Genomic DNA, 27663 nt, shown 5'->3' with positions numbered 1-27663 from the left:
CTTGTCAGTTGGCGGTGTCGCGGTCCTTCAGGACAGTGAGTGTAGTCACCACGATACCAGTTCCTAGTTTCGGGCAGCCTTGGGCGACGATAGCCATGACACCACCACAGGTGGAGACCTTGGCGAGTGCAGAGGCTTCCATGGTGCACGAGGTGCCGAATGTGACAGGACAGGATGTGCCAGGGTTGCCCGGATATATGCAGGAGGCAATGACGGCAGCAGGCACTCTTCATGATGACCTCACTAACTAGTTGAGCCGTTACTAGATGGCACCCATGGCACCGGGAGAGGCCACTCTATCCCCAGGGCAGACCACGTATTCCTTGGATGTCATTGACCTCGAGGAAGGGAGTTCCCCGAGCAGCAGGGCAGTTCAGAGGGTTGCTTCACCCCCTGTGGTGGTAGTAACCAGTCTGTACAGAGCAGAGGAGGTGCCCGTGGGAAGTCAGCAGGGTGCAGAGTTGGAGCAATTTATTACAGAGATGACTCTGGGAGCACAGCGGCTTGTGTCATCTGCCACGGTCCAGGCCGATGCGACCATGGTTGAGCGGATGGAAGGGTTGTTGACCTTTGCCCGCACGGGATGCCGAGCTGAGTTTGAGAGGTGTTTTGAGTGTGCCGGATGGCCAGACACAGAGAGCCTGGCGATGCTGGAGGCTTGGCGCCTCACTGAGGGGGTTGGCGAGACCCAGATGCAGTCGTTGGTGAGAGAGGTAGAGCAGGCCTTCCGTGAAGGTTGTCTGGAGCTTTGGAGGTCACAACAGACGGCAACTACAGTTGAGGCTTTGAGGGTGGCAGCAGTAACAGCTCTGGAGGAGCTGGCTACCAGGTTTCGCGAGCTAGAGGCTACCATGGCACAGAACCAGGCAGCGGTGGACATTTTAGTAGCAGAGAAGTCTGCCTTGCTGATACAGTTGGAAGAGGAGAGGGCCTCGAGGGAGCTGTTGGAGACTCGGTTGGTCAGTGCCTTGGAAAATCTGGACAAGAAGGATAAGGAGGTGCTCGAGGCAGCCTATATGGTAAAGACTGCTATGGAGCGGCAGATGGTCGCGGAACGGGATCTCAAGAGGAGGACGAAGCAGGTGTATGAGCTCTGTGGGCGCTTGGCGTCCACTGCTACACCACCACCGACGCCTTCTTCATCAAGGACGCCTTCTGCCCTTCCTCAGTTTTTTTTCTTCTTCTGGATTTTTGCGAGCTCCATGTATTCTCCATTTTGTTGTAAGTTGCCTGGAGACGACTTTTCTTTTTGGGGGGGATGATGTTAGCCGCATTATTGTATACGGGAATAAGAATAGTTAATTAAGTCGTAATTGGGTTTGTTAGTTGGCAACCGAGGGGTGGCAGTTGCGGTGCGACGGTTGGCACTCGCACCCCCTCGGTATCTTTATATACTCCTGATTGTAACTTGTGAAGGACACGAATTATGAATGGAATAACATATCTGATACTTGTCTGATATCTATGGCATTATTCTGTATTACGTACTTTATGCTTTAAGTATTCACCCGAGAGGGCAAACACACATTTCACCTTCCATCCTCTGACTTGGGAATCCTCTTTAAGTGATGAATTCTCACTTTGATGATCTTTGACGTAAACTTTGTGATGATGCCAGCTTGATGTAGAACCCTTTTTCTTGTAGAGTATCTGACTGAGATTACCACTTTGTATTGGTCGTGATTCTTGGATTTCCAAAGGAAATTCAAGATTACCTTATGTTTATCTTTGTCAATTCCTCATATCCCCTTGCATTGAATGTGAGACTTGAATCCTCCTCAGGAACACTTGAACACTTCTTGCTTTTATCCTTTGTAATACATTGCCTATCTTCCATGCCTTAGTAGATTCGATGCTTGCAAAACAACCTCCATTGTTGTGGCTGTAGCCTTGAAGTTGTAGATCCTTGTTGACTTAGCTAGAATATGTGGATGTTGATTCTTTTGTGGTGTAATGCTGTAAGTCCTCCATCCTTTGCCCATCAAGATTTGCACTGATGCCTCCTTTACCTTGCCTCCTTTAATCATCCTGAAAAATAAGCAATGATGCATCAAATATTATGAATTGAATGAGGATAAAACCAATACTCAACAAATTAAACCTTAAAAACTTTCCCCAATCTGGAAATATTACTGACAAATCAGATCTGATTCCTATCTTTCAAGGTAGGATTTTGATCCTAGCAAGTTTGATTTTAACACCCTTTAGGTCTGGTTCCTGACTCTGATCCACCCCCTCATCTCTACTTGGGCACATATGAGGCTCATGAATGCACAACAGGTTTGAAGAGTAACGTGGCATAAACAAGTAGTGAGCAGCTTTTGAGAGTTAGCTTGTACTATTTGAAAGTTGAGCGCACATTATGGGTAAGCATGTAGAATGTAAATAAAGCGCATAGGAAAGTCTCCTATGCAGAGCAGATTTGAGGTAAGGGCTTGCCCAAATGAGAGTGGGCTTAATATAAGTGGTTGCACAGATAAGAAGTTGGATCCTCAATCAGGTCGGCTAAGTGCATACCTTGTTGAATTTTGTTCCTGAAATGGTATAAACATAAGATTGCCCAATCACTTAACAACCCAATTCACACCTTAAAATATAATTCTGCCCTACCTGCACACTCTATTTCTGATGCTTGGCTTGCTTAGGTCTGAGTTCTCAATCTCTTCAAGGTCTGATGTTTGGCCTCTGGGTCAGATTTACATGTTTCTAGGTCGGATTATCTTGTGTTTAAAATCTGATTTGGTTGCTCTTAGGTCTAACTTGCTCTGGTTACTTCCTACCTCCTCTCCTTGAGCGCATTTAAGCATACCCTACACAAAGCTGGGCGCAAATCTAACCCCATCCTGCAGGGCGGGATTGAAGGGGTTGTGTGCATAGCGGATTTGAGTGGTTCTCTTGCACACTTTCTTCTTGAGTGCATGAAGATGATGGTTCTCCATTTAGGATTTAAGTCTAGCCTTACATGTTTTGAAGTTTGATGTAGTTGTCTTTGATCTGACTTCCACCCTCGTTTAGGTCTGATTCAGAAGTTCAAGCCTGAATTTGATGCTTCTAGATCTTTTAAAACCTGATTTTCAAACCTTGATCAGCTCCTTCAACTCCCTCCATGGGCACATATGAGCCACCATCTTACACTAGCAGGTTTGAGGTACCCATCTGCATAAAGAAGATAAGCGCAAGCTAAAGGTCTTAATGTACAAAAGCTAGAGCGCATCCAAGAGGGGTGTGTGCACAGATTTATCCTTCATTTTACCCCCTTAGATCAACACTTAAGCTGAATTTCATCCTGGGTGCACTTTAGTCCTTGATCTACACACACCAAACCCCCTGGACGCATATGACAAGGTTGCTTGCAAAACTCATTTCCTTGGAGTGGGTTTTGGCAGCTTGCTTGCACTAGATGGTGAGGGAGCGCATTGGACATAGGCAGATGTACAAAGTTTAGACTTAGGAAGTTTGACATTCTCCTCTTGAGTGCATTCAAGGGTGATGCTTGCATGAAGTTTGCCCCACATAAGAGGAGAAGGATCCTATGTGAGCAGATTTAGCATGTTAAATGCACAAGCAAGATGCCTGAGCAGGTTTGGGATATGTCCTTGTAGGGCGCATGCAATAGGCATGATAGCGCAACCTCCTTTCTTAGAGCGGGATCTATGCCTTAACTCTCCCAAAGATGCCAATGCTAGAGCGCAATTTGAAGATGCTCTTGCACAAGGGAGATGGGCACACATGAAGGGTTACAAATTGATACAGAAAGGGGGCATTACATCTACTACGAAACATACTGGCAAATATTGTGGAATTGCACTTTACTCCTGCTGCTCACATTTGCTTGAAAGTTTCTAAAGTGTTTTCAGCATATCCGTTTTGTGAATATACATCACACATTCCTTGAGATGTCATTCCCGTGAGGCATTCATTCTGTTAAACGATTCAGGTGCCATATCTATGATTCCACATATTGCATGTTGACAACCAGTGCATTTGCCAGTAAAACATCAGATAAAATCCACCTAGATAGACATCCATATTCTATCTCAAAGCTCCCACTTTAGCATACAAGTAGGGAGGATGTTGGGAAAAGGTTGTTGAGTCCACTTCACACCTGCCATTGGCATTTGCTTGAAAGTTTCTTAAAGCCTTTTCAACAAATCATTTTAGGCATTTCCTGCAATCATTGCACCATGAGATGGCATCCGTTTGAGGCACTTCTACAAAACAGTTCATGCTCTATTGTCCATTTCTGTGCAGCAAATCTGCCATAAAGTTTCAAAGGCCTTTTCAATGAATCTATTGTGTGAATATGCAATCGCATTACATGAGAGTTCTTCAAATCTTCTTAACAAATCTTTCAGTGTGCATCCCTTCAATCAAAACTCTATGTCTATATTCTCTAGATGCGCTCTTACAATTTGCATTCATGCATTCTGAGTCGTCTGCATTTATAACATCTAATAGAATCCCATTATCAATTATGATTTGATGAATGTTCATGTGTTGTTCCATAACTTCTATTATTATGCAAGAGAGAAATAATGGTAAGGTATTAATGATTCTTGGCACTACATGTGCCAATTACATCTTCCCAAAAGTTTCAAAAGCCATCACAATAAGTACATTTTGTGCATATTCTGCAAGCATCCCATAAGATGACATCTCTTTAATGCATTTTATCAAACAGTTTTTATGCCTTGTTGATGCTTCCATCCTTTTCTCACACAAGCTGCACAGGTTGTGAAGCTTGCCTTTACACCTTTTCAATAGAGCTTTCTTGTGCATATCTTGTAGCCACTACGCCACTTTGGAGAGTTTGCAGGCTAAGAAGAGAGAGGTGGTAGTTTAGAACAAATTCTATGGTACTTATAATAACAGCCACATCTCTTAGATCTTGGTATACTAATGGTTATCCCTGAATTCCTTTATTTTGGTGCTTTAGGCTGATTTCGAAAATTTGTTTATTGAGATTTTATCACCGACAATATTTCTTTGTTTATGAGTGGCATTTTAAAAAATAAAACAACTCCTTAATCAGCAGAATTTACAAGATCAGTAACTTCTTTTAATTGTTAAATAGCTGATAGAGATAGCAAACTTCATACTATTGGCTTCTTTTATCCTTTACCCAACTTAGCAATAGGAGGATTGGAATTAGTTTTCTCTTATTACCAGCATTTGATGAAGACTACACAAGTCATGTCGGTGACTTAAGAGAAATGTGGAACATTCTGATTCTCCTTCGTCATCAACATTTTAACCATTTACTTCATAATTGGTTTCAAAACTTGTCCTCTTTGCTTTTTTTTTTGTGTTTTAACCATGAGTTTTGTCATCATTCCAATTGTTGTTCATAGCTTATAAGCCATGAAAAATCATTACTTCGGATTTTGACAACCTTCAGCAATCATCATATTGAAATTTCAACTTGTGACAGATTATAATCTAATTTCATAACCTTATGATGGTTTTATAGAACCTCTCCGCCAAACCTGTGCATTCAGTGAATGAGAAAACATAACTTTTGATGGCATCCATATTTCTCATGAAACTTGGTCACATTACTTATAACACCACTGCAACCAAAACCCAGAAATCGATTCCATTTAAACTGAACAAAACCTTTGATTTCATTACTTCTGCAATTCAACCAACAAAAACTTGAAGTTTTACTATCTCATAAACCAGGAGTCCTCTTGAGCTGAAAACAACTTGCCACATTAGACAAAAATGAACAATTGGACAAAAAGATTTTGCATTATTCCACACAGATTTCTAAATTTAATTATTTTTCATGATTCTTAGCAAACTGCATGACTACTCCCAGGATTTTTTACTAAGACCATAGATGAGTCCACTCTGAAATGATAGAATAATTAGCCTGTAAGGATCATTAGGGACCTCTCTGATTAGAAGGTACTCAATGTAATTATTTTGAAGAATCTACAGAGTTTTAGACCCCCATTGATTCTTGGAGCAGATCAGAGCAGGCTCTTTCATGTAGACTCTCATAGCCTACCGTTGATGTTGGTTTCACTACTCCATTGAGGGAGATCAAATCTGTGTGAAGGATCAACAATTTGGGATTAAGGATTGGGTGGCCAGATCTTGGTGAAAGAGGTGTTGCTTCACTTGACTCAGGTACATCATTCTATTTGTTCTCTTCTTCATTTATCATAATATAGATCTACCTTTTTTCCCCCCCAAAAAACTATCTTTGTTTGATTGATTACCATAGATCAACAACTTCCTTTGAGTGATAACAGTTTGCTTCAGCATGTCTCTATCTGTTTGAGATTGAGATCTGGATTTATGGGTCATAATGGAATGAGTAAGGTTGTGTTTGTTTGTTGATGTGCAGGCCTTAACTGGAACCTGTGGATCTGGATTTCGTTCATGTAAGGACAGCAACCAAGCAAGGACAATCGTCATAAGGCAAGGTGAGTTCCATAACTTTATTAGATCTTGTATGTGTGTGGATTGTTTGGGGATTTGAGGTAGGGATCTATCTCTGTCTGTCAGTAAACGTTTAGCTAACTGGGACATTTCTCCATGGTGGTTGATGGGTAAATTCCTCTCCCGTTGGTCGAGAGTTCGATTCCTCACCCTCATAACAAGGTCGTCATGAAGAGGATTAAGAATAAGACCCCAGGGTCAGGTTGGAACGGCTAGAGCAGAGTTTAACCACCCTCACATCTATGGTAGCACAGTTATTGGCAGCCAAGGGCATAGAGTAAACCTCATAACATAAAGCTGGTTCAGAGGACCTAAATAAAAAAGAAAGGGAGCGTCCTTTAACAGATAACCAACCATCTTGCTTTAAAAAAATTTCAAGTTTAAAAACAAGGCTAACACACATTTGACTTTGACTTCAATGTGTCACTAACCATAAAAATTTCATTCCAAGGCATTTGAAAGACAAAAACAAAGTAGTTTACCTCATTGTGAATACAAAACACAAAAGCCATTCATTTTTTCTAATCTTTCATACTTGCTTGCAATCAAATGAATAGAATTGAAGATTGATTGGTGAAGGTTCCAAAGTGATTGGTTTGCTATTCCTATGTGTCTGCAAGAGCCATTCACCACGAAGGAGATTGTAGAAGAATATTTTTTCAAAAGAGGATATTTTGGGTTTTTTTTTGCATTTTTGTTTTGTTTTGAAATTCCTTTTTTTCAACTTTCTTCTATGAATCTATAGCATTAGCTTAAACTTTTTAAACTCAGTTATATTGTGTATTTTTTTTAGTTTTCATTTGTTTCAAATGTGCTATTTATTGAGCATGTTGCCACATGAATTATAATGGCAGCCAGTTCAACTTTTGTGGGCTGACCCTACTTTAAAAATATCCAAATTCATTACTTTCAAAATATGTTATATGGTACAGCTGATTCTAAGTGGTGGGGGTTAGATTTGGATATGCAATTTGTGTGATGTTCAATACTCAAGCTCATACAATTGGGTGAAAGCCGATTTGTGTGGCATCCCTAGGAGGGGTATCAAAGCTACTCTTCATAAAATATGTCCAATGAATTTGACTCAAAAAAACACTATTAAACCCTTATGTTAATGTCATAACTGCAAAAGAATCGCCTACTATATTCAAGTCAAGAGAGGTTTCAAAATATGACTTGAAATTGATTCTATGACTTAAAAAAAGCTTCATAATAGTATGATTTAGAAGAAAAGCAAAACTTGGAAAAATAATGTACCCATTCCATCAGAGGAAGTCATAGCGTATATTAATGAGTAGGAAAAGCCAAGTGAAGTAGAAAGCCATAAATCAAATTATCATTTACTAAAAAAGGGATCTTGAGGAATGAAGCCCCCTCCACCACCATCTAATGTTTAACCTATAGAGAGCCACCCATTTTTTACCATACCTGAAGAACAACTAGTAGCGTGTAAGAGATCAAAAGGATTGTTGGAAATAACATTTCACAATAATTATTATGAGATTGCCAATCATCACATTGCGAGATGTGTCTATGCAAATGGATTGACTTTCAATGTTGTTCACTCACCATATTGGCAACAAATAGTAAAGCAATTAATAAAGCTCTAAAAGGGTACAAGAACTTAATTTTTGAGAACGTGCATAGCACCTTGTTAGAAAAGGAGACAAATTTTGTTGAGGATTCATTGAAGCCTATAAGGGATTCTTGGGCCAAGACATGGATATCCATCGTTTTCAAATGGATGGAAGGATACAAAAGATCAGCCATTGATCAATATTATTGCAGTGTGCCAAAAAGGGGCAATTTTTTTTATAGCATTGGATGGTGTATTTATTGCTAATATTTTCTATCAAATCATTGAAAAAGTTGGGTCTTGAAATGTTGTTCAAATCATAATAGACAACTCCAAAATTACAGAGTAGGTGATTTATTGGTTGAGAAGTGTTACACAGTTTTAGGACACCTTGTGCAGTCCACTCCTTAGAACATATGTTACAAAAAATTGGCACCAAAATTGATTGGACCAAACAAGTGTATAGCAAGGCTGAAAACATCCCAATGTTCATAAAAAACCACCATATGTCAAAAGGCATATTCAAAACATTCTCAAATTTGGGTTGTTGAAGGTAAGTGAAATAATAAGATTTATTAAATATTTAAAATTTTAATGTTTGTGTTTTCTTCTATAAGTAAGAATCTTTATTTTTTAATTTTTAATTTTGGTTTCTATTCAATAGGTTGTTGAGACCATTGTCTTAAAATGACTTGTGAAGGTCTGGGAGACACTCTCAAACATGGTCATCAATCACAATTGGTGCATGTGGAGATAATCTGGTGCTGCAAGGGCAGCAAATATTAAGTGGATGATCCTAGATGACACTTCGTGTCATATACCCTATATTGTAAATAATAAATTGTATTTGAATATATTGATGTATCGATTTATTCAAATTAAAAACATATATGAATCTTTAAAACAACTAATCAATATATAAACATATTTCAGAGCCTATCATTATCTATTTATTTTCCTTAATTATATTACATATGTATTACTTGTATGTATTTATAAACAATAGATAAACAATTTATAATTAACAATAAACCAAATCAGAATTATTACTAATAATGAAAACTACCAATTGTAATAAATAATAACTACTAACTAAATTAAATAATGAATTACTGGCTGAGGCACGAACTTTGGGAAGAGACTCCAACATAGGCATGGGACGTGGCTTTTAAGACATCCATTGGGTTCCACTTAAGGGAAAAAACAATGACAAAAAGAAAGGCATCGAAGGCTTAAGTAAAAAAAGCAGTTCGGTCAAACTAAGACTGGAAAGGCAGTCACCGATTCTCATCGGTAAGGATTGATCACCAACGATTAGATATAATCAGAACTTTATTAAGTTACAGGCAGTAACATCCTTGTTCTTGGTATGCATGGAGATGTGTTTAATACATATGCTTAATATATGAAGCCCGACAATGTTATTATGCAGAATTTAATAATAATATTAAAATAGACTGCAATGCGTATGACATTCATATTTAATTTCATTACTGAGGCAGACAGATTACTGTGGCAAACAGATCTGTCTGCCTCTATACAGCCACAATTACAATAACAACTAATGTTTTTAAGGGGTGTTAATAATTTATATGGTAGGTAACTACCAAATATATTGGTAATATAACTATATATATATATATATATATATATATATATATATGAAAATGATGTTAGCAAGATTTATATTGGCTTGATATATATATATATATTCTTAGATTATTTTTATAGGTGTGTCTTATCTCATAATCAATCAGAGGAATGAATGGAGGAAGTATGTTAGGGAATTGCAGTTTACCAGTTCTCCCAAGCTAAGTAGGCCACCCCAAGGAATGGAATTGTCATAGTGGGAGGTTCCTGCCTCTTGTGGCCAAGAGGTGAGTTGTCATAGTGGGACGCTTCGCCCTCTTGGGCTTAAGATGGGTTGAGCAGTTTATATGTGCCCTCTTGGGCTTTCCTACCAAACTAAACTATGACTGAATATGAGTCAAAAGACATGTTTATCATTCTATGTAATATGTTTGCTATTAATCCATGTATTTATTTGTCTATTCCTAAGTTTATTGAATGACTAGATGAAGTTACTCTTATATATCAAAAAAATAAAAATAAAATGATAAAGTATATTGTGTTATTACTAATTTGGGGAAAAAATTCAGGTAATCACAAGTTGGGGACATTACACTTGGTGGGATTATGTTGAATATCACCTTAGTTTCACCAAGCCCATATTGAATATGATCTATTATACCAACATGAATAGACCTCGTTTGGAAGATATATATGATAGCATTGAATCAATGATTGAGAAGATGAAGGCCATCATAAATGCAAAAGAGTAGAATTTTGAAGAAACTTTCTTGCAACAATAACACAAAATTATTCAAGAGAGATGGAAAAATGACCGGCTTGCTACATTTTCTTGCCTTTGCATTTAATCCCAAATATTATAGTGCTGAGATTCTTTCTATGTTGACAAGGATTGCCCCATATAAAGATTTTGAAGTCAGCCAAGGGTACAAGGCAACACTTTGTAGACTCATCATTGGTCCTAACATGCTACATGTGGTTAGACTCAAGTTCACGGAATTTTTAAATTCCAAGGACTTTAGTATTGATGCTCTTTGTGATAAGTTTAAGGTTAATGTTCGTAGTTAGTTTTACTTCCATGGCCAGTCATTCACACAACTACAACCTCTTAGAGATCAAAATTTTATTAGTAGCACATACTTCTGATTTGTATATGTTATGGACAAACCCAATTTTTTTCTTGACTAGACCCATGAACCTAACTTGAACTAGTATCAAGATTGACAACTTAGCAATTATAATGACACATCCATTTGCCTTTAGCTAATGCCTAGTTACAATTTGTATTTCATTTATCAAATAAACATATATACCATCTCCAAATGCAACTTCCTTGAAATACATGCTGTATTAGGATTCCAAAAATCCTAGACTTTGAAAAATAAATATAGATGATGTGCTTAGTTCTGGAGTTCAACTTTCAAATATTTCAAGACCATCTCCAAATGCAACTTCCTTGAAATACATGCTGTATTAGGATTCCAAAAATCCTAGACTTTGAAAAATAAATATAGATGATGTGCTTAGTTCTGGAGTTCAACTTTCAAATATTTCAAGAGGGAGTTACGCTGTACTCATCACTTGATCATGTTTTTTTGTTTTATCTGTTATTAGCACAGCTTGACAAAATCCTTAAGCCCTGAACCCTCTCACAATTAGACCTTTAGTTTTATTAAATGGCTTTTTCTAATGACAATTTTATTTCCATTGAAATATTATACATAAAAGATATAAAATCCAAAATGACGTGAGACAAAGAGTAGAACAAATGGCATGGGCCATGGAAACTCACACTTCACATTTATTTAAATCCAAAAGCCTCCTCAATATGCATGTCTGTCCCTTTGACCTGCAAGCTGAAGTACACGATTCGCCCTTCCTGTTCCAATCGTATGGAAAATTAAGCATTCAAAAGCGTATTTTTATTTAATAACTGCTTGAATCAGAAATACAAACTAACCAAGACAAGCATACCTTGCTATTATGATGGATATGTCTGACGATTCTACTTCAGAATGAGGCATGACAAGACCTGCTTTCAGATATCCATCAAATACATAGTAACCAGTAGATGATGAGAAATTGTACAAAGTGTATATATCTTAGTGTATGATATTGACAATGTAGTTTAAAAAATTGCTAAATTTATAAAATAGAGCTGTTACTTTTTCTTGGAAATACGAACATGCATCAGACCCATACAGCATTTCCTTCAGAGCCACAAATTTAGAAGTACAAGACAATGACTCAAACAAGACTAACCAGATGAGTTTAGCTGTGAGGAAAAGCAGTGATGCATTTCACTCGCATAAGCATTCTCATGAACCTGCAACCACATATAAGAGGAAATACGTTTTTATATGCTGCACAATCCCTCTCATTCCTTCTTTGTGCATAAGAATCCATGAATGTATACTTTGCTTTTATATTGTTATAATGTACAGATGATTTCTAAAACTCTAGTTATATTTAAATGACTCTTACGTATGTGATGAATAGGAAAAGAAATAACTTATAAAAATTCAGTTGCATTGTTGAACTTGTGATAATACAACGGTCTAAGAGATTGTTATACCCATATGAAATTTTTGTATTGTGTCAATTTTAAATCTAACATCTATTGTTTTCCCAAGTGTAAGTTGTGATCAGGTCTTGTCAAGTTGGTTAATGTTCAAAGGATTGTAAAGTAATGATCTTGAAATTATCCATCATGGCAAAGGAAAAGAGGTCCTTAGGTTATGTTTGCTTGACAGAATCAAGTTCAAGGTCAAAATTTCATCAAGGGAACACTTTTGGGAACGAAGCATCCAAGTCGAAAAATGGCCAAGTATGGTGATCAAGGGCACAACTAGAGTAGAAATGTGCACCCAAAAAACGGAAAGTTGAAAGTTTATATAAATTGTGTATCTAGAGTTGTGTCATGTACCTAACAAAGGACTGATATCATTTTGAGAATAGTTGAAAAACTCTTAGTCAGCAATAACTCTTTTTGGCCCAAAATTATTAAAAAGTTGGGACTCAACAAAAACTCCAAAAAAACTCAGCAAATTTATCGAATGTTTATATACATAAATGTTAAAATATTCTTCATAAACACATATTACTAAATTTGTTGAGAATATTACTAATTTCCATCATATATAAATCAAAATTAGAATTTAATAGATACCATAGACCAAAAAAAAAGTTCAACTCTAAATGAGTTATAATGCCACTTCCACTAGTGATGCCATATGTAGAAGTTGCCTCATCTAAAGAGATTTTTGGCAAGTTGTGCAATAATGTCTGAGTAGGCACACTCAAGAGTTATATCCAAATTCCCCATGACCTCCTTGTTAAATTTTTAAAGATCAGATTATAGAATGCAGATGAAAGATATTTCAAGCACAATTGCACAACATATACCCTGGGAAAACCTTCCACTTGAAGGTAAAAAACCCAGCCACAAATGTCTTTTATTATATAGACAAGATGGAAGGATAATTTTACAAAATATCTTCACACTTTGAAGCTATATGATAAATTCGAATTACTCTAGTTTGCAGTCCGAACTGTTGTAGGTGATTTAATCTACCAATGAATGTTATGTTGATCTGCACACAAGGTAGATTATTGTAATGTCCCCTACCTGATCTATTTAAATATACTAAAATTGATAGATTTTCTTCAATAAGTTATTAACAAGTGCTTGTCTATTTTCCTCATTAGCTGATTAATTTCATTATTCACAGTTCTTAATATAGATATCAAACCTTGCTACTACTTCAGTTTTAAGGGAGAAGGGTTTACATATGTTACCAAAGTGCTTAGAGACCAACTACAATAGGTTCCCTCAAAGTTTACAGATCCAAGCCCTTACCTATCTTGGGTCTATACCCTCAAGGCTTATGGGTCGCTGATCCTCACCCTATCTTGGGACTTAACCTATTGCTTGGATTTAGACTGCCCCTCTTTGGAACATCTCAATCCCATCTTCTTAAATACAGAAAGTAATAACATGATTTAGACTATAAGTATATTTATTTCTTATGTATTATGAATATATATATGAAATTAAGTATGACTGTCATACATATTGCAGTCAATATTAGCATTACTATTAATTCTGCATAAGAACATTATTGGGCTTCATATATTAAGCATACTTATTAAGCACATCCCCATGCATACCACCAAGAACACAAATGCAAATGTTACTGCCTGTAACTTGATAACAATTCTGATCTAATCTGATCAATGGTGATCTTACTAGATGCTTTTGATTCCTTTCCTTTATATCTCTCAATGTGAGGGAGAGGTCACACCTCTTCATCATGTATACCCTTTGGCAAGAGATACACCCTTTCACCATTAGCACCCTTTGAAAGAGTGCAACTCTTCATTATTTCTGCCCTTTGAAAGGGATACAACCTCTCAAAATCAGATCAGCACTTATCATTTAAATCAGATCTGCACTTCTCATTTCCAAATTATTCCCCCCTCAAATGAGGTTCTCTTCTCCCTTTTATATCTCATTGTTGAGGGAGTCACAACCTTTCCTTTCATTTCTTTTGACTTTTCATTAACTTAATTAATTTTTAATTAATCATATTTAATTATATTTAATTATTTTATTTTATATTTTAATTTAATTTTAAATATTTTAATTTTATTATTATCATTTATTATTGAATTTTATTTCAAAGTGGGGACATTACAGTCCCCCCTTCCTGAATTTGCTTGTCCTCAAGCAAATGTTTATTTTAATTTCCTCAACTAAGTCATCTACCAACATGAGTTAAACAACACAAAGCATATACATGGGAAACACGAAGCATACATATATGCAAACACGGAGTATACATGTGAATACACACATTGTGAAATTTCTTTCTTGTTATGAGTAGAAACACAAATCAACACCAGCTTGATGCAAAAACATAAACACTCAATCTAGTTTGTGATCTCAGGTAGAGTATTTAAGAATTTCAAATGGAGTAAATATAATGAGTCTGATTAGCCATATCGACAAAGAGGATAGATAGCACAATGTTTGGATACTTGCTTCAAGTATTAATTAAATGGACTATGCTTAACCCCCTATTCACCATTAATGAAAGAGAAAAGATTTAGACACAACGAGACGCCCGTAGCGCTTATCAAGCCCAAGAGCGGTACACTCCCCCTTGGCCCAACTGATGGCAGACTTTCAGTCATCCACATTGGGTTGCCTACCTGACAGAGGCCTAGTTTCTGCTGACCTAATTGCTCTATTTCTCTCCCACATTAGTGGTGAATGTGAAGTATACATCTATTATTAGTCAATTTGTTTAAGATTATACTGTTATCAATGAGATAATTCCATACTCATTCCCTAGTGAGACCAAGGAGAAGTAGGTGCAATAGGATGCCCGTAGCGCTTATCAGGCCCAAGAGCGGTACACTCCCCCTTGGCCCAACTTGTGGCAGATGTTCGGTCATCCACAGTGGGTTGCCTACCTGACAGAGGCCTAGTTCTTGCTATCCCATGGCCCTATTCCCTTGTATCTTACTGGGTTTGGGTATGCAATTTATCCATTCATCATTACTTAATAATTAATCCATGGTTTCTTTATGGGACTAATCCTTGTGATCTTAAAATCACATTAATAATGCAATTCAATACTGACTTGTAATTTCAATAAATATTTGTGTATGCATTAGCCTTCTTCGTATTCACTTCCTCAGTGAGATCAAAAGGATTTAGATGCAATGAGACGCCCGTAGCACTTATCAGGCCCAAGAGTGGTTTACTCCCCCTTGGCCTCACTAATGGCAGACCTACAGTCGCCATAGCGGGTGATGTACCTAACAGAGGCCTAACATCTGCTGACCTCATTGCTCTACCCCATTTCCTCACTAATGGTCCATATGGAATTTATGATTAATTTATTCTCAATTTAAATGCCAGCTTATTTGTTATTTGTTATTTTTTTGTCGTTATTATTATATCTATATATATATTAAGTATTTTAAATGCCACATGGATATGCCTAGTTATCCACTATTCTAATTTGAATTACTCTGAAGTCATACCAATTCAATATCTATTTGGCTGATAATAATATATTTTAAATTCATTTTACGAGATGGAACCCTCGTTGCTTATCCGTCATGGTATTTGCCTCTGTTTATTGACTAGAATAATTCGTTGATTGAATCTTACCCTACAGGATGGCAAGATCATGGCTCTGATACCATTTGTAATATCCCTTTATGTAAATGCCCTAGTTTTTGCCCTAAAATCACAAATCTAGGATGAAACCAGGGAAAACATAGCTAGGGATATAATCTTCATTGAAGAATAAGATAAGATAAGCCTATTTTTTCGAAAACCTGTAATGAGATTAGACAACAATGTAGATATAACTCATGAAATACGTCCACTTCTAGGGTTAGGATATGTATAAAACAATATCAACAATTTCATGGAAACTCAACCATAACGAGGGTTGAGTTTGAAGACATGATGAGGTCCCCAAGTATCCTCTACACTAGGCCTAACAACAAGACCTTATCCTATGTGGCCCCATGTCATCCTTAACCGATGGTCCTCAACCGTCATCATGAGGTGGCATACCTAGTGAGGACTTTACATCGTTCCCCTCCATCATATCAACCTCTCACCTCTTATTATTGATTCACTTCAATAATAACTAATAAGGTGTTGTTGACCCTCATCTAGTCATCATCTTACTACCTTAATGATTTTATTTCTTGTATTTGCGAACCATGGTGGAGAAGAGGGGAGAGATTGTGGAGAGTGCCCTAGAAACCATCTTCCTAGACCCAAAGATAGTACCCTTTGTACTCCTTTGGCCTCTATGAGCTCATCTTGTCCTACTTTGAAGTGGTGTATCTAGAAGAGTGTCCATACACCGTACCACTCTCGCAATACTCTAACACTTCCCTTCACCATGTTTAGAAATGTTGTAATAAATATTTATGTTACCTACATTATATTATATTACATTATGAGTATAGTATTACATTGGCAGTGTCATACTATATTGGCAATATTATACTAGATTTTATTAACAGCATTAGCTTCATATTACACTATCATTATGTTATTTTGTCACCCTTATGTTATACTATATTAATAATATTATGTTAGCATTTCCCTCCTATATTATATTAACTATATTAAATTGTACTTACATAATTGATTTATATTAATAGTATTTAATTGTATTAATAATATTAACCATATTAAACTATTTTAAGAATATTAAATAGTACCATACGATATTACTAGCAAATCTCATACTCATAGTATTTCCTAGATAAAGTGATTGATGACTTCTTTTGTCTTTTTCGTATCCTTTTCCTTTCCTTTGTTTCTTGGATCGATCTCCTTATTTTCCTCTTTTTTCTTATCCCCATCAAAAGCATCTAGTAAGATCACCATTGATCAGATTAGATCAGAATTGTTATCAAGTTACAGGCAGTAACATTTGCATTTGTGTTCTTGGTGGTATGCATGGGGATGTGCTTAATAAGTATGCTTAATATATGAAGCCCAATAATGTTCTTATGCAGAATTAATAGTAATGCTAATATTGACTGCAATATGTATGACAGTCATACTTAATTTCATATATATATTCATAATACATAAGAAATATATATACTTATAGTCTAAATCATGTTATTACTTTCTGTATTTAAGAAGATGGGATTGAGATGTTCCAAAGAGGGGCAGTCTAAATCCAAGCAATAGGTTAAGTCCCAAGATAGGGTGAGGATCAGCGACCCATAAGCCTTGAGGGTATAGACCCAAGATAGGTAAGGGCTTGGATCTGTAAACTTTGAGGGAACCTATTGTAGTTGGTCTCTAAGCACTTTGGTAACATATGTAAACCCTTCTCCCTTAAAACTGAAGTAGTAGCAAGGTTTGATATCTATATTAAGAACTGTGAATAATGAAATTAATCAGCTAATGAGGAAAATAGACAAGCACTTGTTAATAACTTATTGAAGAAAATCTATCAATTTTAGTATATTTAAATAGATCAGGTAGGGGACATTACAATTATGCCTTCCACGAGGATATTAATCTCCTTGTATCACTATGCAAGACGAATCTGCTAATATATATGTCGCTGAACTGAATGTGTATGTCTTCGAGTTTGATGTATATTGATATCGATCTGCCTGAGACTTTATGTCTTCGAATCTTGCTGATAATTTCGATCTGTGTGTGGTCTGCACGTAGATCTATATTATTTCGACTTCTTTTTCATATCTATCTATCGAACTACAATAGGGAGATATATCATCCATATATATATCAACTCGGATAGCTTTCAACCAGGAGTCACGACTCTTCATCACAACATGAGTCGGTTTCCAATAAGCACAATATACATGCACTGATTCATAATGAATTAAACACAATCGGTTCTTCATGAACCGATACTTTGTTTGTCTTCACAATTATTTAACAAACCCGATATATATCAATTTCGATAATGCAATGGTTAATTATTAAACAAACCGGTAATGAAATATATACAATATCAATGGATAATAAATTGGATTACCAAATATGTAAGGCCAATAGGCCATTCACATATTTGGTCTCTGTTATTTGGCCTTGAAGGATTACTTCTGAGGCTACATCATCAACACTCCCTCTTGGCTAGGGAGGAATCCTTCTTAATCTCTACAAGTCACATCACCTCATCGTGATGACTGAAACAATGACCACATTCATGTGTATAAAAGAAGCTTATCACCTCATCGTGATATCAACCATTATGGTTTATCCATAGATATCACCTCAGGTGATATCAACCATTATGGCATATCCATAGATATCACTTCACATGACATCCACCATTATGGTTTATCCATAGATATCACCTCACGTGATATCAACCATTATGGCATATCCATTGATATCAACCATTATGGCATATCGATAGATATCACTTCCCGTCACATCCACCATTATGGCTTATCCACGGATATCACCTCACGTGATATCCACCATAGAGATCTCCTCAAGTAATATCCACCATTATGGCTTATCCATAGATATCACTTCACATGATATCCACCATTATGGCATATCCATAGATATCACCTCATGAGATATCAATCATTATGGCATATCCATAGATATCACTTCACGTGATATCCACCATAATGATATATACAACCATTATTGTGAGATCATCACCTTACAATAATGGTGAGATGTACAAGTGTTCATCATTGTGAGATCGTCACCTCACAATGACATTCACCATGGCTCATCCAAAGGATAAACACACAAGTACAAGAAGATCATCACGGACTCTCTCACGTGATGTTTGTCATGGAGTCACATACATGACATTCACCATGAACCATATTAGAGGGTGAGGAAAAGGGCTTACACCTCAAGTCTCTCTAAAAGAGAAATGCATTAATCAAGAGTTTACACTTTAAACATCTTTTCTCAAATATAAGAATACATCAATATGACATATAACCAAATCAATGATGTTGAGACTCAGTCTTATCTAGGGCTTCATTCTCCACCATACCAAGCTTACCTCGAAAGTATACAAACTTTATTTTGAAGAGAGGCTTGGTGAGGATGTTTGGTGTCTTCTCATCAGTACTAATGTATCTTAACTGAATAGCATACCTTTCCATCATGTCTCTAACATAGTGATACTTGATCTCCACATGCTTTGACCTCTCATGCAATACAAGGTTGGAGTCTACATCACTCTTGGTATATTCCAAGCTCACCAAGTATTCTTCTATCCAAGAATATCATGACCTAGAAGTCAACATAAAGGCCTTCCAGCCTACATAAATGGGAATCCATCTCATGAATCATAGTCCTTTGACTGATCACTAGAGAAACCATCTTGACATGGTCCACTCCCTCTGAACCAATATAACCAAGATCCTCGGATATCAATAGAAGCACATCCTCTTAGCTTCTCCCTCTATCACGGAAGCATCCCTTGCTCACATGGTCCCAGCAATGGAAGATATCTTGCATTAGGAGACTCTCATCATCTAATATGATCCTCATACGGTTGGAAGTGCTAGATCCAAAACAACCATGGATCTACTATCATAAGATCGATCCCTAGGTAGGAATATGATCATCCTGAGATTTAGAACAAAATCCCCTTTCAGTATACTCCCTCTCACTGAGAAAGCCCTCTTGTCTCAACTTGGCTTTGTAACCCTAGATGCTATCATTACCAGCAAGTGCCTCTATGGCTTTCACAAGTGAATTGTTGCACCTCTGAAGGTAGATATTTGTTTTATTATTATATAAAAACAGAAATGCAAAATCTCAAAATCTCCACTAAAGTCCTCTGCATATTCCTCCTGAATTTCAATCTCTTCATCACAAGTAGAACTTCAAAAACTCTATAGCCTCTTTCAAATCAGAATATGAATCCATCTAAATCCTTTTGTGGAATAGTCTCACCAACATCCACAATGGAAGCTTGAGGCATAGTCGTGGTTGGACATTTTATTGCGTAGTGACCATATTTGTCACATCTAAAGCATTGGATTTCTGAAATGTCCTTCCTTCTTTTGTATGTAGGAGCACCATTTGATTTCTTATCTTTCTTTCTTTTAGAGTGTCCTTTCTTACCCTTCTTCTTTGAGGAGTGCACAGCAAGAACATGAATATCTTCATATGTGGAGCTTTGGCCAATACCTCTTGTAGCCAATCTTGACTCTTCTTGAATGCAGTCTGTCTTCAATCGATCAAACTTAGGGAGTTTTGATCTTGCTCTTATCCCTTGAATAAATGACTCCCATGATGAAGGAAGACAATTAAGAGCCAACATGGTTAATTCTTTGCTATTAATGGTGTGTCCAATGGTAGAGAGTTGATCTCTCAATTTGGTAATCCTCATGAAGAAAGACATGATGGATTCTCCTTTTGTCATCTTGATGTGGTGAAGTTGTTGATCTCATACATCTCCTCTAATGTTTTGAACATGTCACATGCCTTCGTCATCTTGGAGATGATAGGCACAATGTAATCTTTCACGGAGTCAACCAACATTTTCATTGCTTTGTTCTTTCTGTTCCATTAAAGCTTTTCATCCTCTTCCTTTGGTTCTGGTACTGCATCCTTCACGAATTCATCTAATTCGTTTTCCCCCAAAGCAAGCATGATTCTAAACTTCCAAGATACAAAGTTTAATGCTCCTTCAAGTCTGTCCTCAACTCTAATTCCATTCACCATCTTGACGTTGATAGAAATAGATGAACTTGAAGACAATAATAGAAGATAATCTTGCTTATATGAATCTGATCTAATCTTTGCTCAATCCTACTCTGATACCACGTTAAATTTTTAAAGATCAGATTATAGAATGCAATTGAAAGATATTTCAAGCACAATTGCACAGCATATACCGTGGGAAAACCTTCCACTTGAAGGTGAAAACCCAGCCACAAATGTCTTTTATTATTTAGACAAGATGGAAGGATAATTTTACAAAATCTCTTCACACTTTGAAGCTATATGATAAATTCAAATTACTCTAGTTTGCAGAGTATGCAGTCCGAACTGCTGTAGGTGATTTAATCTGCCAATGAATGTTATGTTGATCTGCACACAAGGTAGATTATGCCTTCCACAAGAATATTAATCTCCTTCTATCACTGTGTAAGACGAATCTGCTAATATATATGTCGCTGAACTGAATGTGTATGTCTCCGAGTTTGATGTATATTGACATCGATCTGCCTGAGACTTTATGTCTTCGAAGCTTGCTGATAATTTCAGTCTGTGTGTGGTCTGCACGTAGATCTATATTATTTTGACTTCTTTTCCATAGCTATCTATCGAGCTACAAGAGGGAGATATATTGTCCATATATATATCAACTCAGATAGCTTTGAACCAGAAGTCGTGACTCTTCATCACAACATGAGTCGGTTTCCAATAAGCACGATATACATGCACCGATTCATAATGAATTAAACACAATTGGTTCTTCATGAACCGATACTTTGTTTGTCTTAACAATTATTTAACAAACCCAATATATATCAATTTCGATAATGCAATGGTTAATTATTAAACAAGCCGGTAATACAATAATACGATATCAATGGATAATAAATTGGATTACCAAATATGTAAGGCCGATAGGCCATTCACATATTTGGTCTTTGTTATTTGGCCCTGAAGGATTACTTTTGACGCTACATCGTCAACACCCCTCATTGTAATCAAGTTTTTTATTTGACAGATTCCAATAACTAATGGGGATTTAGGGGTGCAATAATGAGGAGGGTTAGTGCCCCTCATGGGGGTTTGAGGGACCACCCACAATGGGGTCAAGAGGCAGCCAAGCCTAAATTAAGGCCTTTGAAACCTTTACCACCACCAAAAATTGCATCTTTTTAATTGCAAGCAAGAAAAAATAAATTATATGAATTTGAAGGAGTTTTTAATACAAAACCTCACAATTTTTTGCATTCACTCGGGAGTTTTATAGGAAAAACTCACCAACAATTTTTCAGAAACTCGTTGAAGAGTTTTTGGACAAATAACTCACCTAACATTTTGTCATGGGAGTACTTGCGAGTCAAAAGAGTTTTTGGAGATTTTTTCAGCTACGATTTTGAGGAATGGAAAAGGAGACTCAAGTGAATGCCATTCAGAGATGTAGGTCTATATAGAAGGCCACACTTTGTCAAAGACAACTTACATTAAAAAATAAGAAGTTCACAAGGTACAAAATAGAGACTTAAGTGAATGCCATTTTTAGGTGCTTTTCTATATAGAAAGGCACACTTCTTTCAAAAATAAAATATTCACAAGCTGCATAAAGGTGTGTATATGGTGGTCTAGGGCGCACCTATGAAAGGAGAAATTGATTTTCAAATTAAACAATCTGCTATATCGAGACCCACCTAAGTGTAGAGGAGTGTCATTCACAGGTGCACATGAAAGGTCTTAGTGCTTACATGACAAAATAAAGAATCACAAGGACTGTGAAAAATAAAAGCTTATAAAGGTGCATGCCTAGGGGATAGAGACGCACCTAAGCATGAAGAATCAGACTGAACCACAAAAGAATATGCAGAGATGCATGCTCTAGAGACTAGGATGCATCTATACAAGAAAAAAACAATATCCATTCGAAAATGTGTGAGATAGGGGTAGGTGCGCAGTTCACAAAAGTAATGTGTTTTTTTTGCACACTTCACAAAGGCAGATGTGTTTATCAAAAATAAATAAAAAATGAAAAGGTGTGGGCCTAGAGAGAAGGTGTGCACCTCATGAGGAAAAATGAGACTGGTTTTTAAAACAACTTTAAACCCATTGGTAGCTGTGTGGCTTGGGGATAGCGGCACGCCTAATAAAGGAAAAATATACAAATCCAATCATCATGTGCATGTTTGGGGTGCAAGTGTGGATTTCAATGAAAAAAAATTCAGTTCACACCAAAAGGTGCATGCTTGGGGGCAAGGGTGCGCCTCAGTATAGGAAAATATCAAATGTTCATAAACACCATTATCAGGTGCACATGTGGGGTGCATGTGCACACCTCACCAAAATAATTTTTCAAACTTTAAATATTATGCTATCATGTGTACACCTGGTGAAGTGCACACCTTTAAAAATTTATTAAAAAATGCAAGTTCAAAGCCTGTTTTATAGTACATAGGTGCATGTCTAAAATAGAAGTGCACACCTATCAAAAGAATCTAAAACATTAAAGAAGACCTATCAAGTTTTTAGATGTAAAGACCCTTACTGATTTTTCTGTGCTCATTTAATATTTGTTTGCTTGATTTGAAAATTTTCTTAGGAATGATGCATAATTGTTTGACCTTTTGCAAAGACTCTCTTGGTGATTGGCTGAATAGACTCCAAGATAGCCACGTTTTGCAATGTTCAAGACAAATATTGCTTAAAAGGTAGCGGATGAATATTTAAACAACTCCCATGCCCTTATCATGTTTCAAACTGCCTCCACGAACTCCCTACACACCCACACATCCTTGCAAACTGGTGTGACCTATAGATTTTGGTGTAGTGCAACTTCTAGGATGCTCTTTGTTGAGGCACACCCAAGCTGATAACTAAGGTTCAAACCCCTGCAATCTTTTCCCACGTCCCCATAAGAGCAATATCAACTCTCAATACAGGTGTCTGAAAATAACTACTGGCAAGTGCAACTTGAATAAAACTTATAAATTTATTGTTTGCTTGCAAAACCTCTAATAAATTTTATTATGACAATCTCCCAATCCTGAAAAAAATCCTTATTTTCCAGGCATTAAATCTAGTTGTGAATTTTGTCTGAATTCACCTCGATTGACTAGGAAGAATATTTCATCCTCGAAGCCAATTACATTTAGAATTTTCGTCCTAGGGTTACAAGTTGAACACGCAGTCCAAACTTCACAATGAGAAATGTAAAAATGACCAAAGATGTTCTTTTTCTTTTTTACAATTCCTTTTATATTTTGTCTCTGAACTTTTGAGAACTTTCATTTTTAAATTGCATAAATTGACCCTTTTAATTTTTAAGTCACTTTACATGGTTATTTTTTAAATAAAATAATTAATTAAACTAAAGTTGTCCAAAACATGATAATGTAAGACAACTTAAATTTAATTAATTAAAAATATTTCCTCACCATGCCTCAAATTAGCCTACGGGAATGAAATAGGCTAAGGGGTCCTTGAACACTTAGGGATCAAAGAAGGGAATGTGAAAACCCTTCCTGAATTTTTTTTTATCAAACTTGACATTTTCACAATTTTACTTTGCAAGCAATTTGTCAAATAGTTTGCATGTCTTATTGTGATATAATATCATAACAATTATAACAAAATATTTTCTTCAATTCTCAACTAATTATAAATTTATTTCACAAAAAATGTTAAACAATGTTTACAACAGAAATTATTTTAAAAAATTCGTATGCTGCTGATACAAAATGATTCATGCAAAAATTACATACAGAAATAATGTCACAAACAAAATGCCAATATTTAAAAATTCTTTGCCAACCTTCATTGCAGAATAGTCAACAGTCCAATCAGCAATGTCAAACATACCAAGCTATTCCTTCTGTCTGTATGACACTCCAAAAATTGTACAGCCTTCCTAAACAATAAGTATGGCAACTAGTATGGGTTGTGATTCCCTTTGAATAGGGAGCGACAGTTTTAAATATACCTCTTTAAGGCTGCAATGAGTATTAATAGGCCTAAATTACTTTTTTTAGATGCATTGCCCCCTTTTAAAATGAATTTGGAATGGTATGGCCTCTTTGCTAGGCTAGGCAGGGAGTACAACTAGTGCAAACCAACACTTGTATATAACTTTTAATTCAACATTCCATTGCACACACTCACTTAAATTTCTGTTCCTTTCACCCACACACCTAGCACATTAAATCTTAATATATATTCACTCGCACACACAACACTTACAAATTCATATTTGCTTGCAAAACCTTTATAAACTTGTATCTACAAATGTGGCAAACTTGTGAAAATAAATCGATTTGCTCGAAACCCTTCTTTATAAACATTCAACACAAATGCGATTTTTGGGTAAATCCAACTCTGAATCTTTTCTCAACAAATTGTGACCTTGAATGAATCACACAATATTGATTAGGGAGGAATCTTTCACCATCAAAACCAATCTTCGCCCAAGGGTTTTTGTCCTACAATGGTAGAAATTTTCTCAATTACGCAACTAGGGTTTCAATAAAATATCAAATAATTATAATTCTTCAGCTTCTTTTTATAGCCTTGTGTAGAACTTTTTGGAAATTATATTTTAGATATCGTTTCTTAAATAACGATCTTTTTTCCTCCATTAAAGTGACTTTATTTTATTATTTATTTTTTCAGCACTTTAGTCACTTAAAATTCACCTTTATAAATAATTAATATAATTTCTTTTAATTTTGCTTTTTCAACAACTTAATATTTAAATATTTTATTATTAAAATATGTTTTGCACATCTAGCCAAAGTTGCGGAAAATACAAAAATAGTTTGAAGGTGAATTTTACATACACCAACATACTTAGAAGCTCATTGATGATCCAACGCAATAAAAAATGACTTTCCAAAAGTAAAAGATTCCTCCAAGAAAATTGGAGTCCACTCAAAATGACAAAACTATTCCATGAAAGCATTGACGAATTCATCTAGATCCGCTAAACACAATGCCATCATGTGAAGTTGAACTCCATTCTAAAAAGAATGCCACTCTCCACAACTGTTTGGAAGGCCACAAAAAAGGCACATTATATTAAATGTCTTCAAAGGTTTAGCCATGATCAAAGGAAAAGTTGCAAAATCATCGAGTTATTTAAAGCCACCTATCAAGAAGTTTATTTTTAGTGCACATTAGAAATAGATCTTGCTATTTTTAGCAATCACATTTTTCAAAGAAAGGAACATATTCTAGAATTTGTCATTTTTAAGAAATTAAATTTATATCAGACTGATGCAATTCGTTCAATGTGCAGATTTCCCTTTAAATTCGGAGTATTCAGAATTTAATCCTTCCAAAATATGAATGTCAACAATGATAATGTATCAAGGGCAATGCAGGGGTTTTCTTCAAGTCTGAAATTCGTCGATCAAGGGAGAGAGAGCATTTATTGATTTCTATATCCTTCTCTCTTGAAATCAGCAAATATATATATATATATATATATATATGTTTAGTGGGACATGTTATGAGGGGACATGTCTCCACAATGTGGAGGCATGTCCACTCATAACGTGTCCCTTACATACCAAGGGATGCGAACTTTATTTATGTTAGTTAACTTAACTCTTAACCAATTAAAGTCGTCGATCTGTGCAAAACGCATTATCAAGTTCGATTTATCAAATACGAACATATAAGTTCGATCTAATGAATACGATCATGTAAACTTGGATCTTGTTATATACAATGATGCCTTAATGATCATTACACGATACAAGGCAAGAGAAGAATAGAATCTGATCACACACAGATTAATGTAGAGTTTCGATCCAACATAAGGATGACGGCTTGCAAAATATTCGAAGTGATTATTCTTATAAACACAAGGAAAGAGTATGTGTGTATGTATAGTGGACTGACATACATACATACATGCTTATATATGTATAATCAATATTAATGGTCACCCTTATATCTGACCGAAGCTACTATGCATCAACACTCCCTCTTAGCTAGGGAAGATAATCAAGTATGAAGATATCACCTAACTCGTGATATTGGAGGATGGTTTAAGAACATCAAGTCACATGACATTCTTCACAAAAACATCCAGGTTATGGTATGTGCACTGACATCACGTCTCATGATGTCTACCATAACAAGTCATGGTATTTCCATGGATATTACGTCACATAATACCCACCATGATCATCTCATAAGGAGCATAATGATATTCAACTGATATCAAGTCTCATGATATCTATCAATAAGCCCAAGAGATATTAACTATCATGGCATGTCCATGAATATCAAATCACATGATATTCGTCATGATAGTGAACCGATCATTGTAAAGTCGTCACCTTACAATGTTTGATGCAAGTGTTCATTATTTGAAAGATCGTCACCTTTCAATAATGTACACAGGGTAGGCCCATAAGTCATAGAGTCACACATATGACAGAAGAGTTTACACATTAAACATCTTTATTTGTATTAATACAAATAGAAATTTAGAGATAATCTCAATAACTTACATTTCAACCATACCAAGTTTCTTCCTGAAGTGTTCAACTTTCACTCTCGAGAGCGGCTTGGTAAGAATGTCTGTTGTTTCATCACTTGTATTAATATACTCCAACTGGATCACATTCCTTTCTACCATGTCTCTCACATAGTGGTAAGGAATCTCTATATGCTTTGATCTATCATGAAATACTGGATTTACAGACAGTTTGATGCAGCTTTGATTGTCACAGTGGATGATAGTAGGCTTCAGAGGCTCTCCAAATAATCCCACAAGCAGTTTTCGGAGCCAAACTGCTTCTCTTGCTCCCAAAGATGT

The 27663-nt window shown here is 36.1% G+C and overlaps 1 protein-coding gene across 1 annotated transcript in view; it reads right to left on the bottom strand.

Moving 5' to 3' along the window:
• The window catches only part of LOC131077363 (uncharacterized), a 167981-nt gene that overhangs the window by 26774 nt on the left and 113544 nt on the right, over positions 1 to 27663 (bottom strand). Inside the window, exons 7-9 of the mRNA XM_058014848.2 lie at positions 11879 to 11942; positions 11591 to 11648; positions 11409 to 11495 (exon numbers count right to left, since the gene is read on the bottom strand). Of these exons, the coding sequence (XP_057870831.2) occupies positions 11409 to 11495; positions 11591 to 11648; positions 11879 to 11942 (209 nt within the window). The remainder of the gene's footprint in view (positions 1 to 11408; positions 11496 to 11590; positions 11649 to 11878; positions 11943 to 27663) is intronic.

Source organism: Cryptomeria japonica, chromosome 4 (assembly GCF_030272615.1).
Source record: "Cryptomeria japonica chromosome 4, Sugi_1.0, whole genome shotgun sequence".
NCBI lineage: Eukaryota > Viridiplantae > Streptophyta > Pinopsida > Cupressales > Cupressaceae > Cryptomeria > Cryptomeria japonica.
This window is presented reverse-complemented; position numbering and strand designations above follow the sequence as displayed.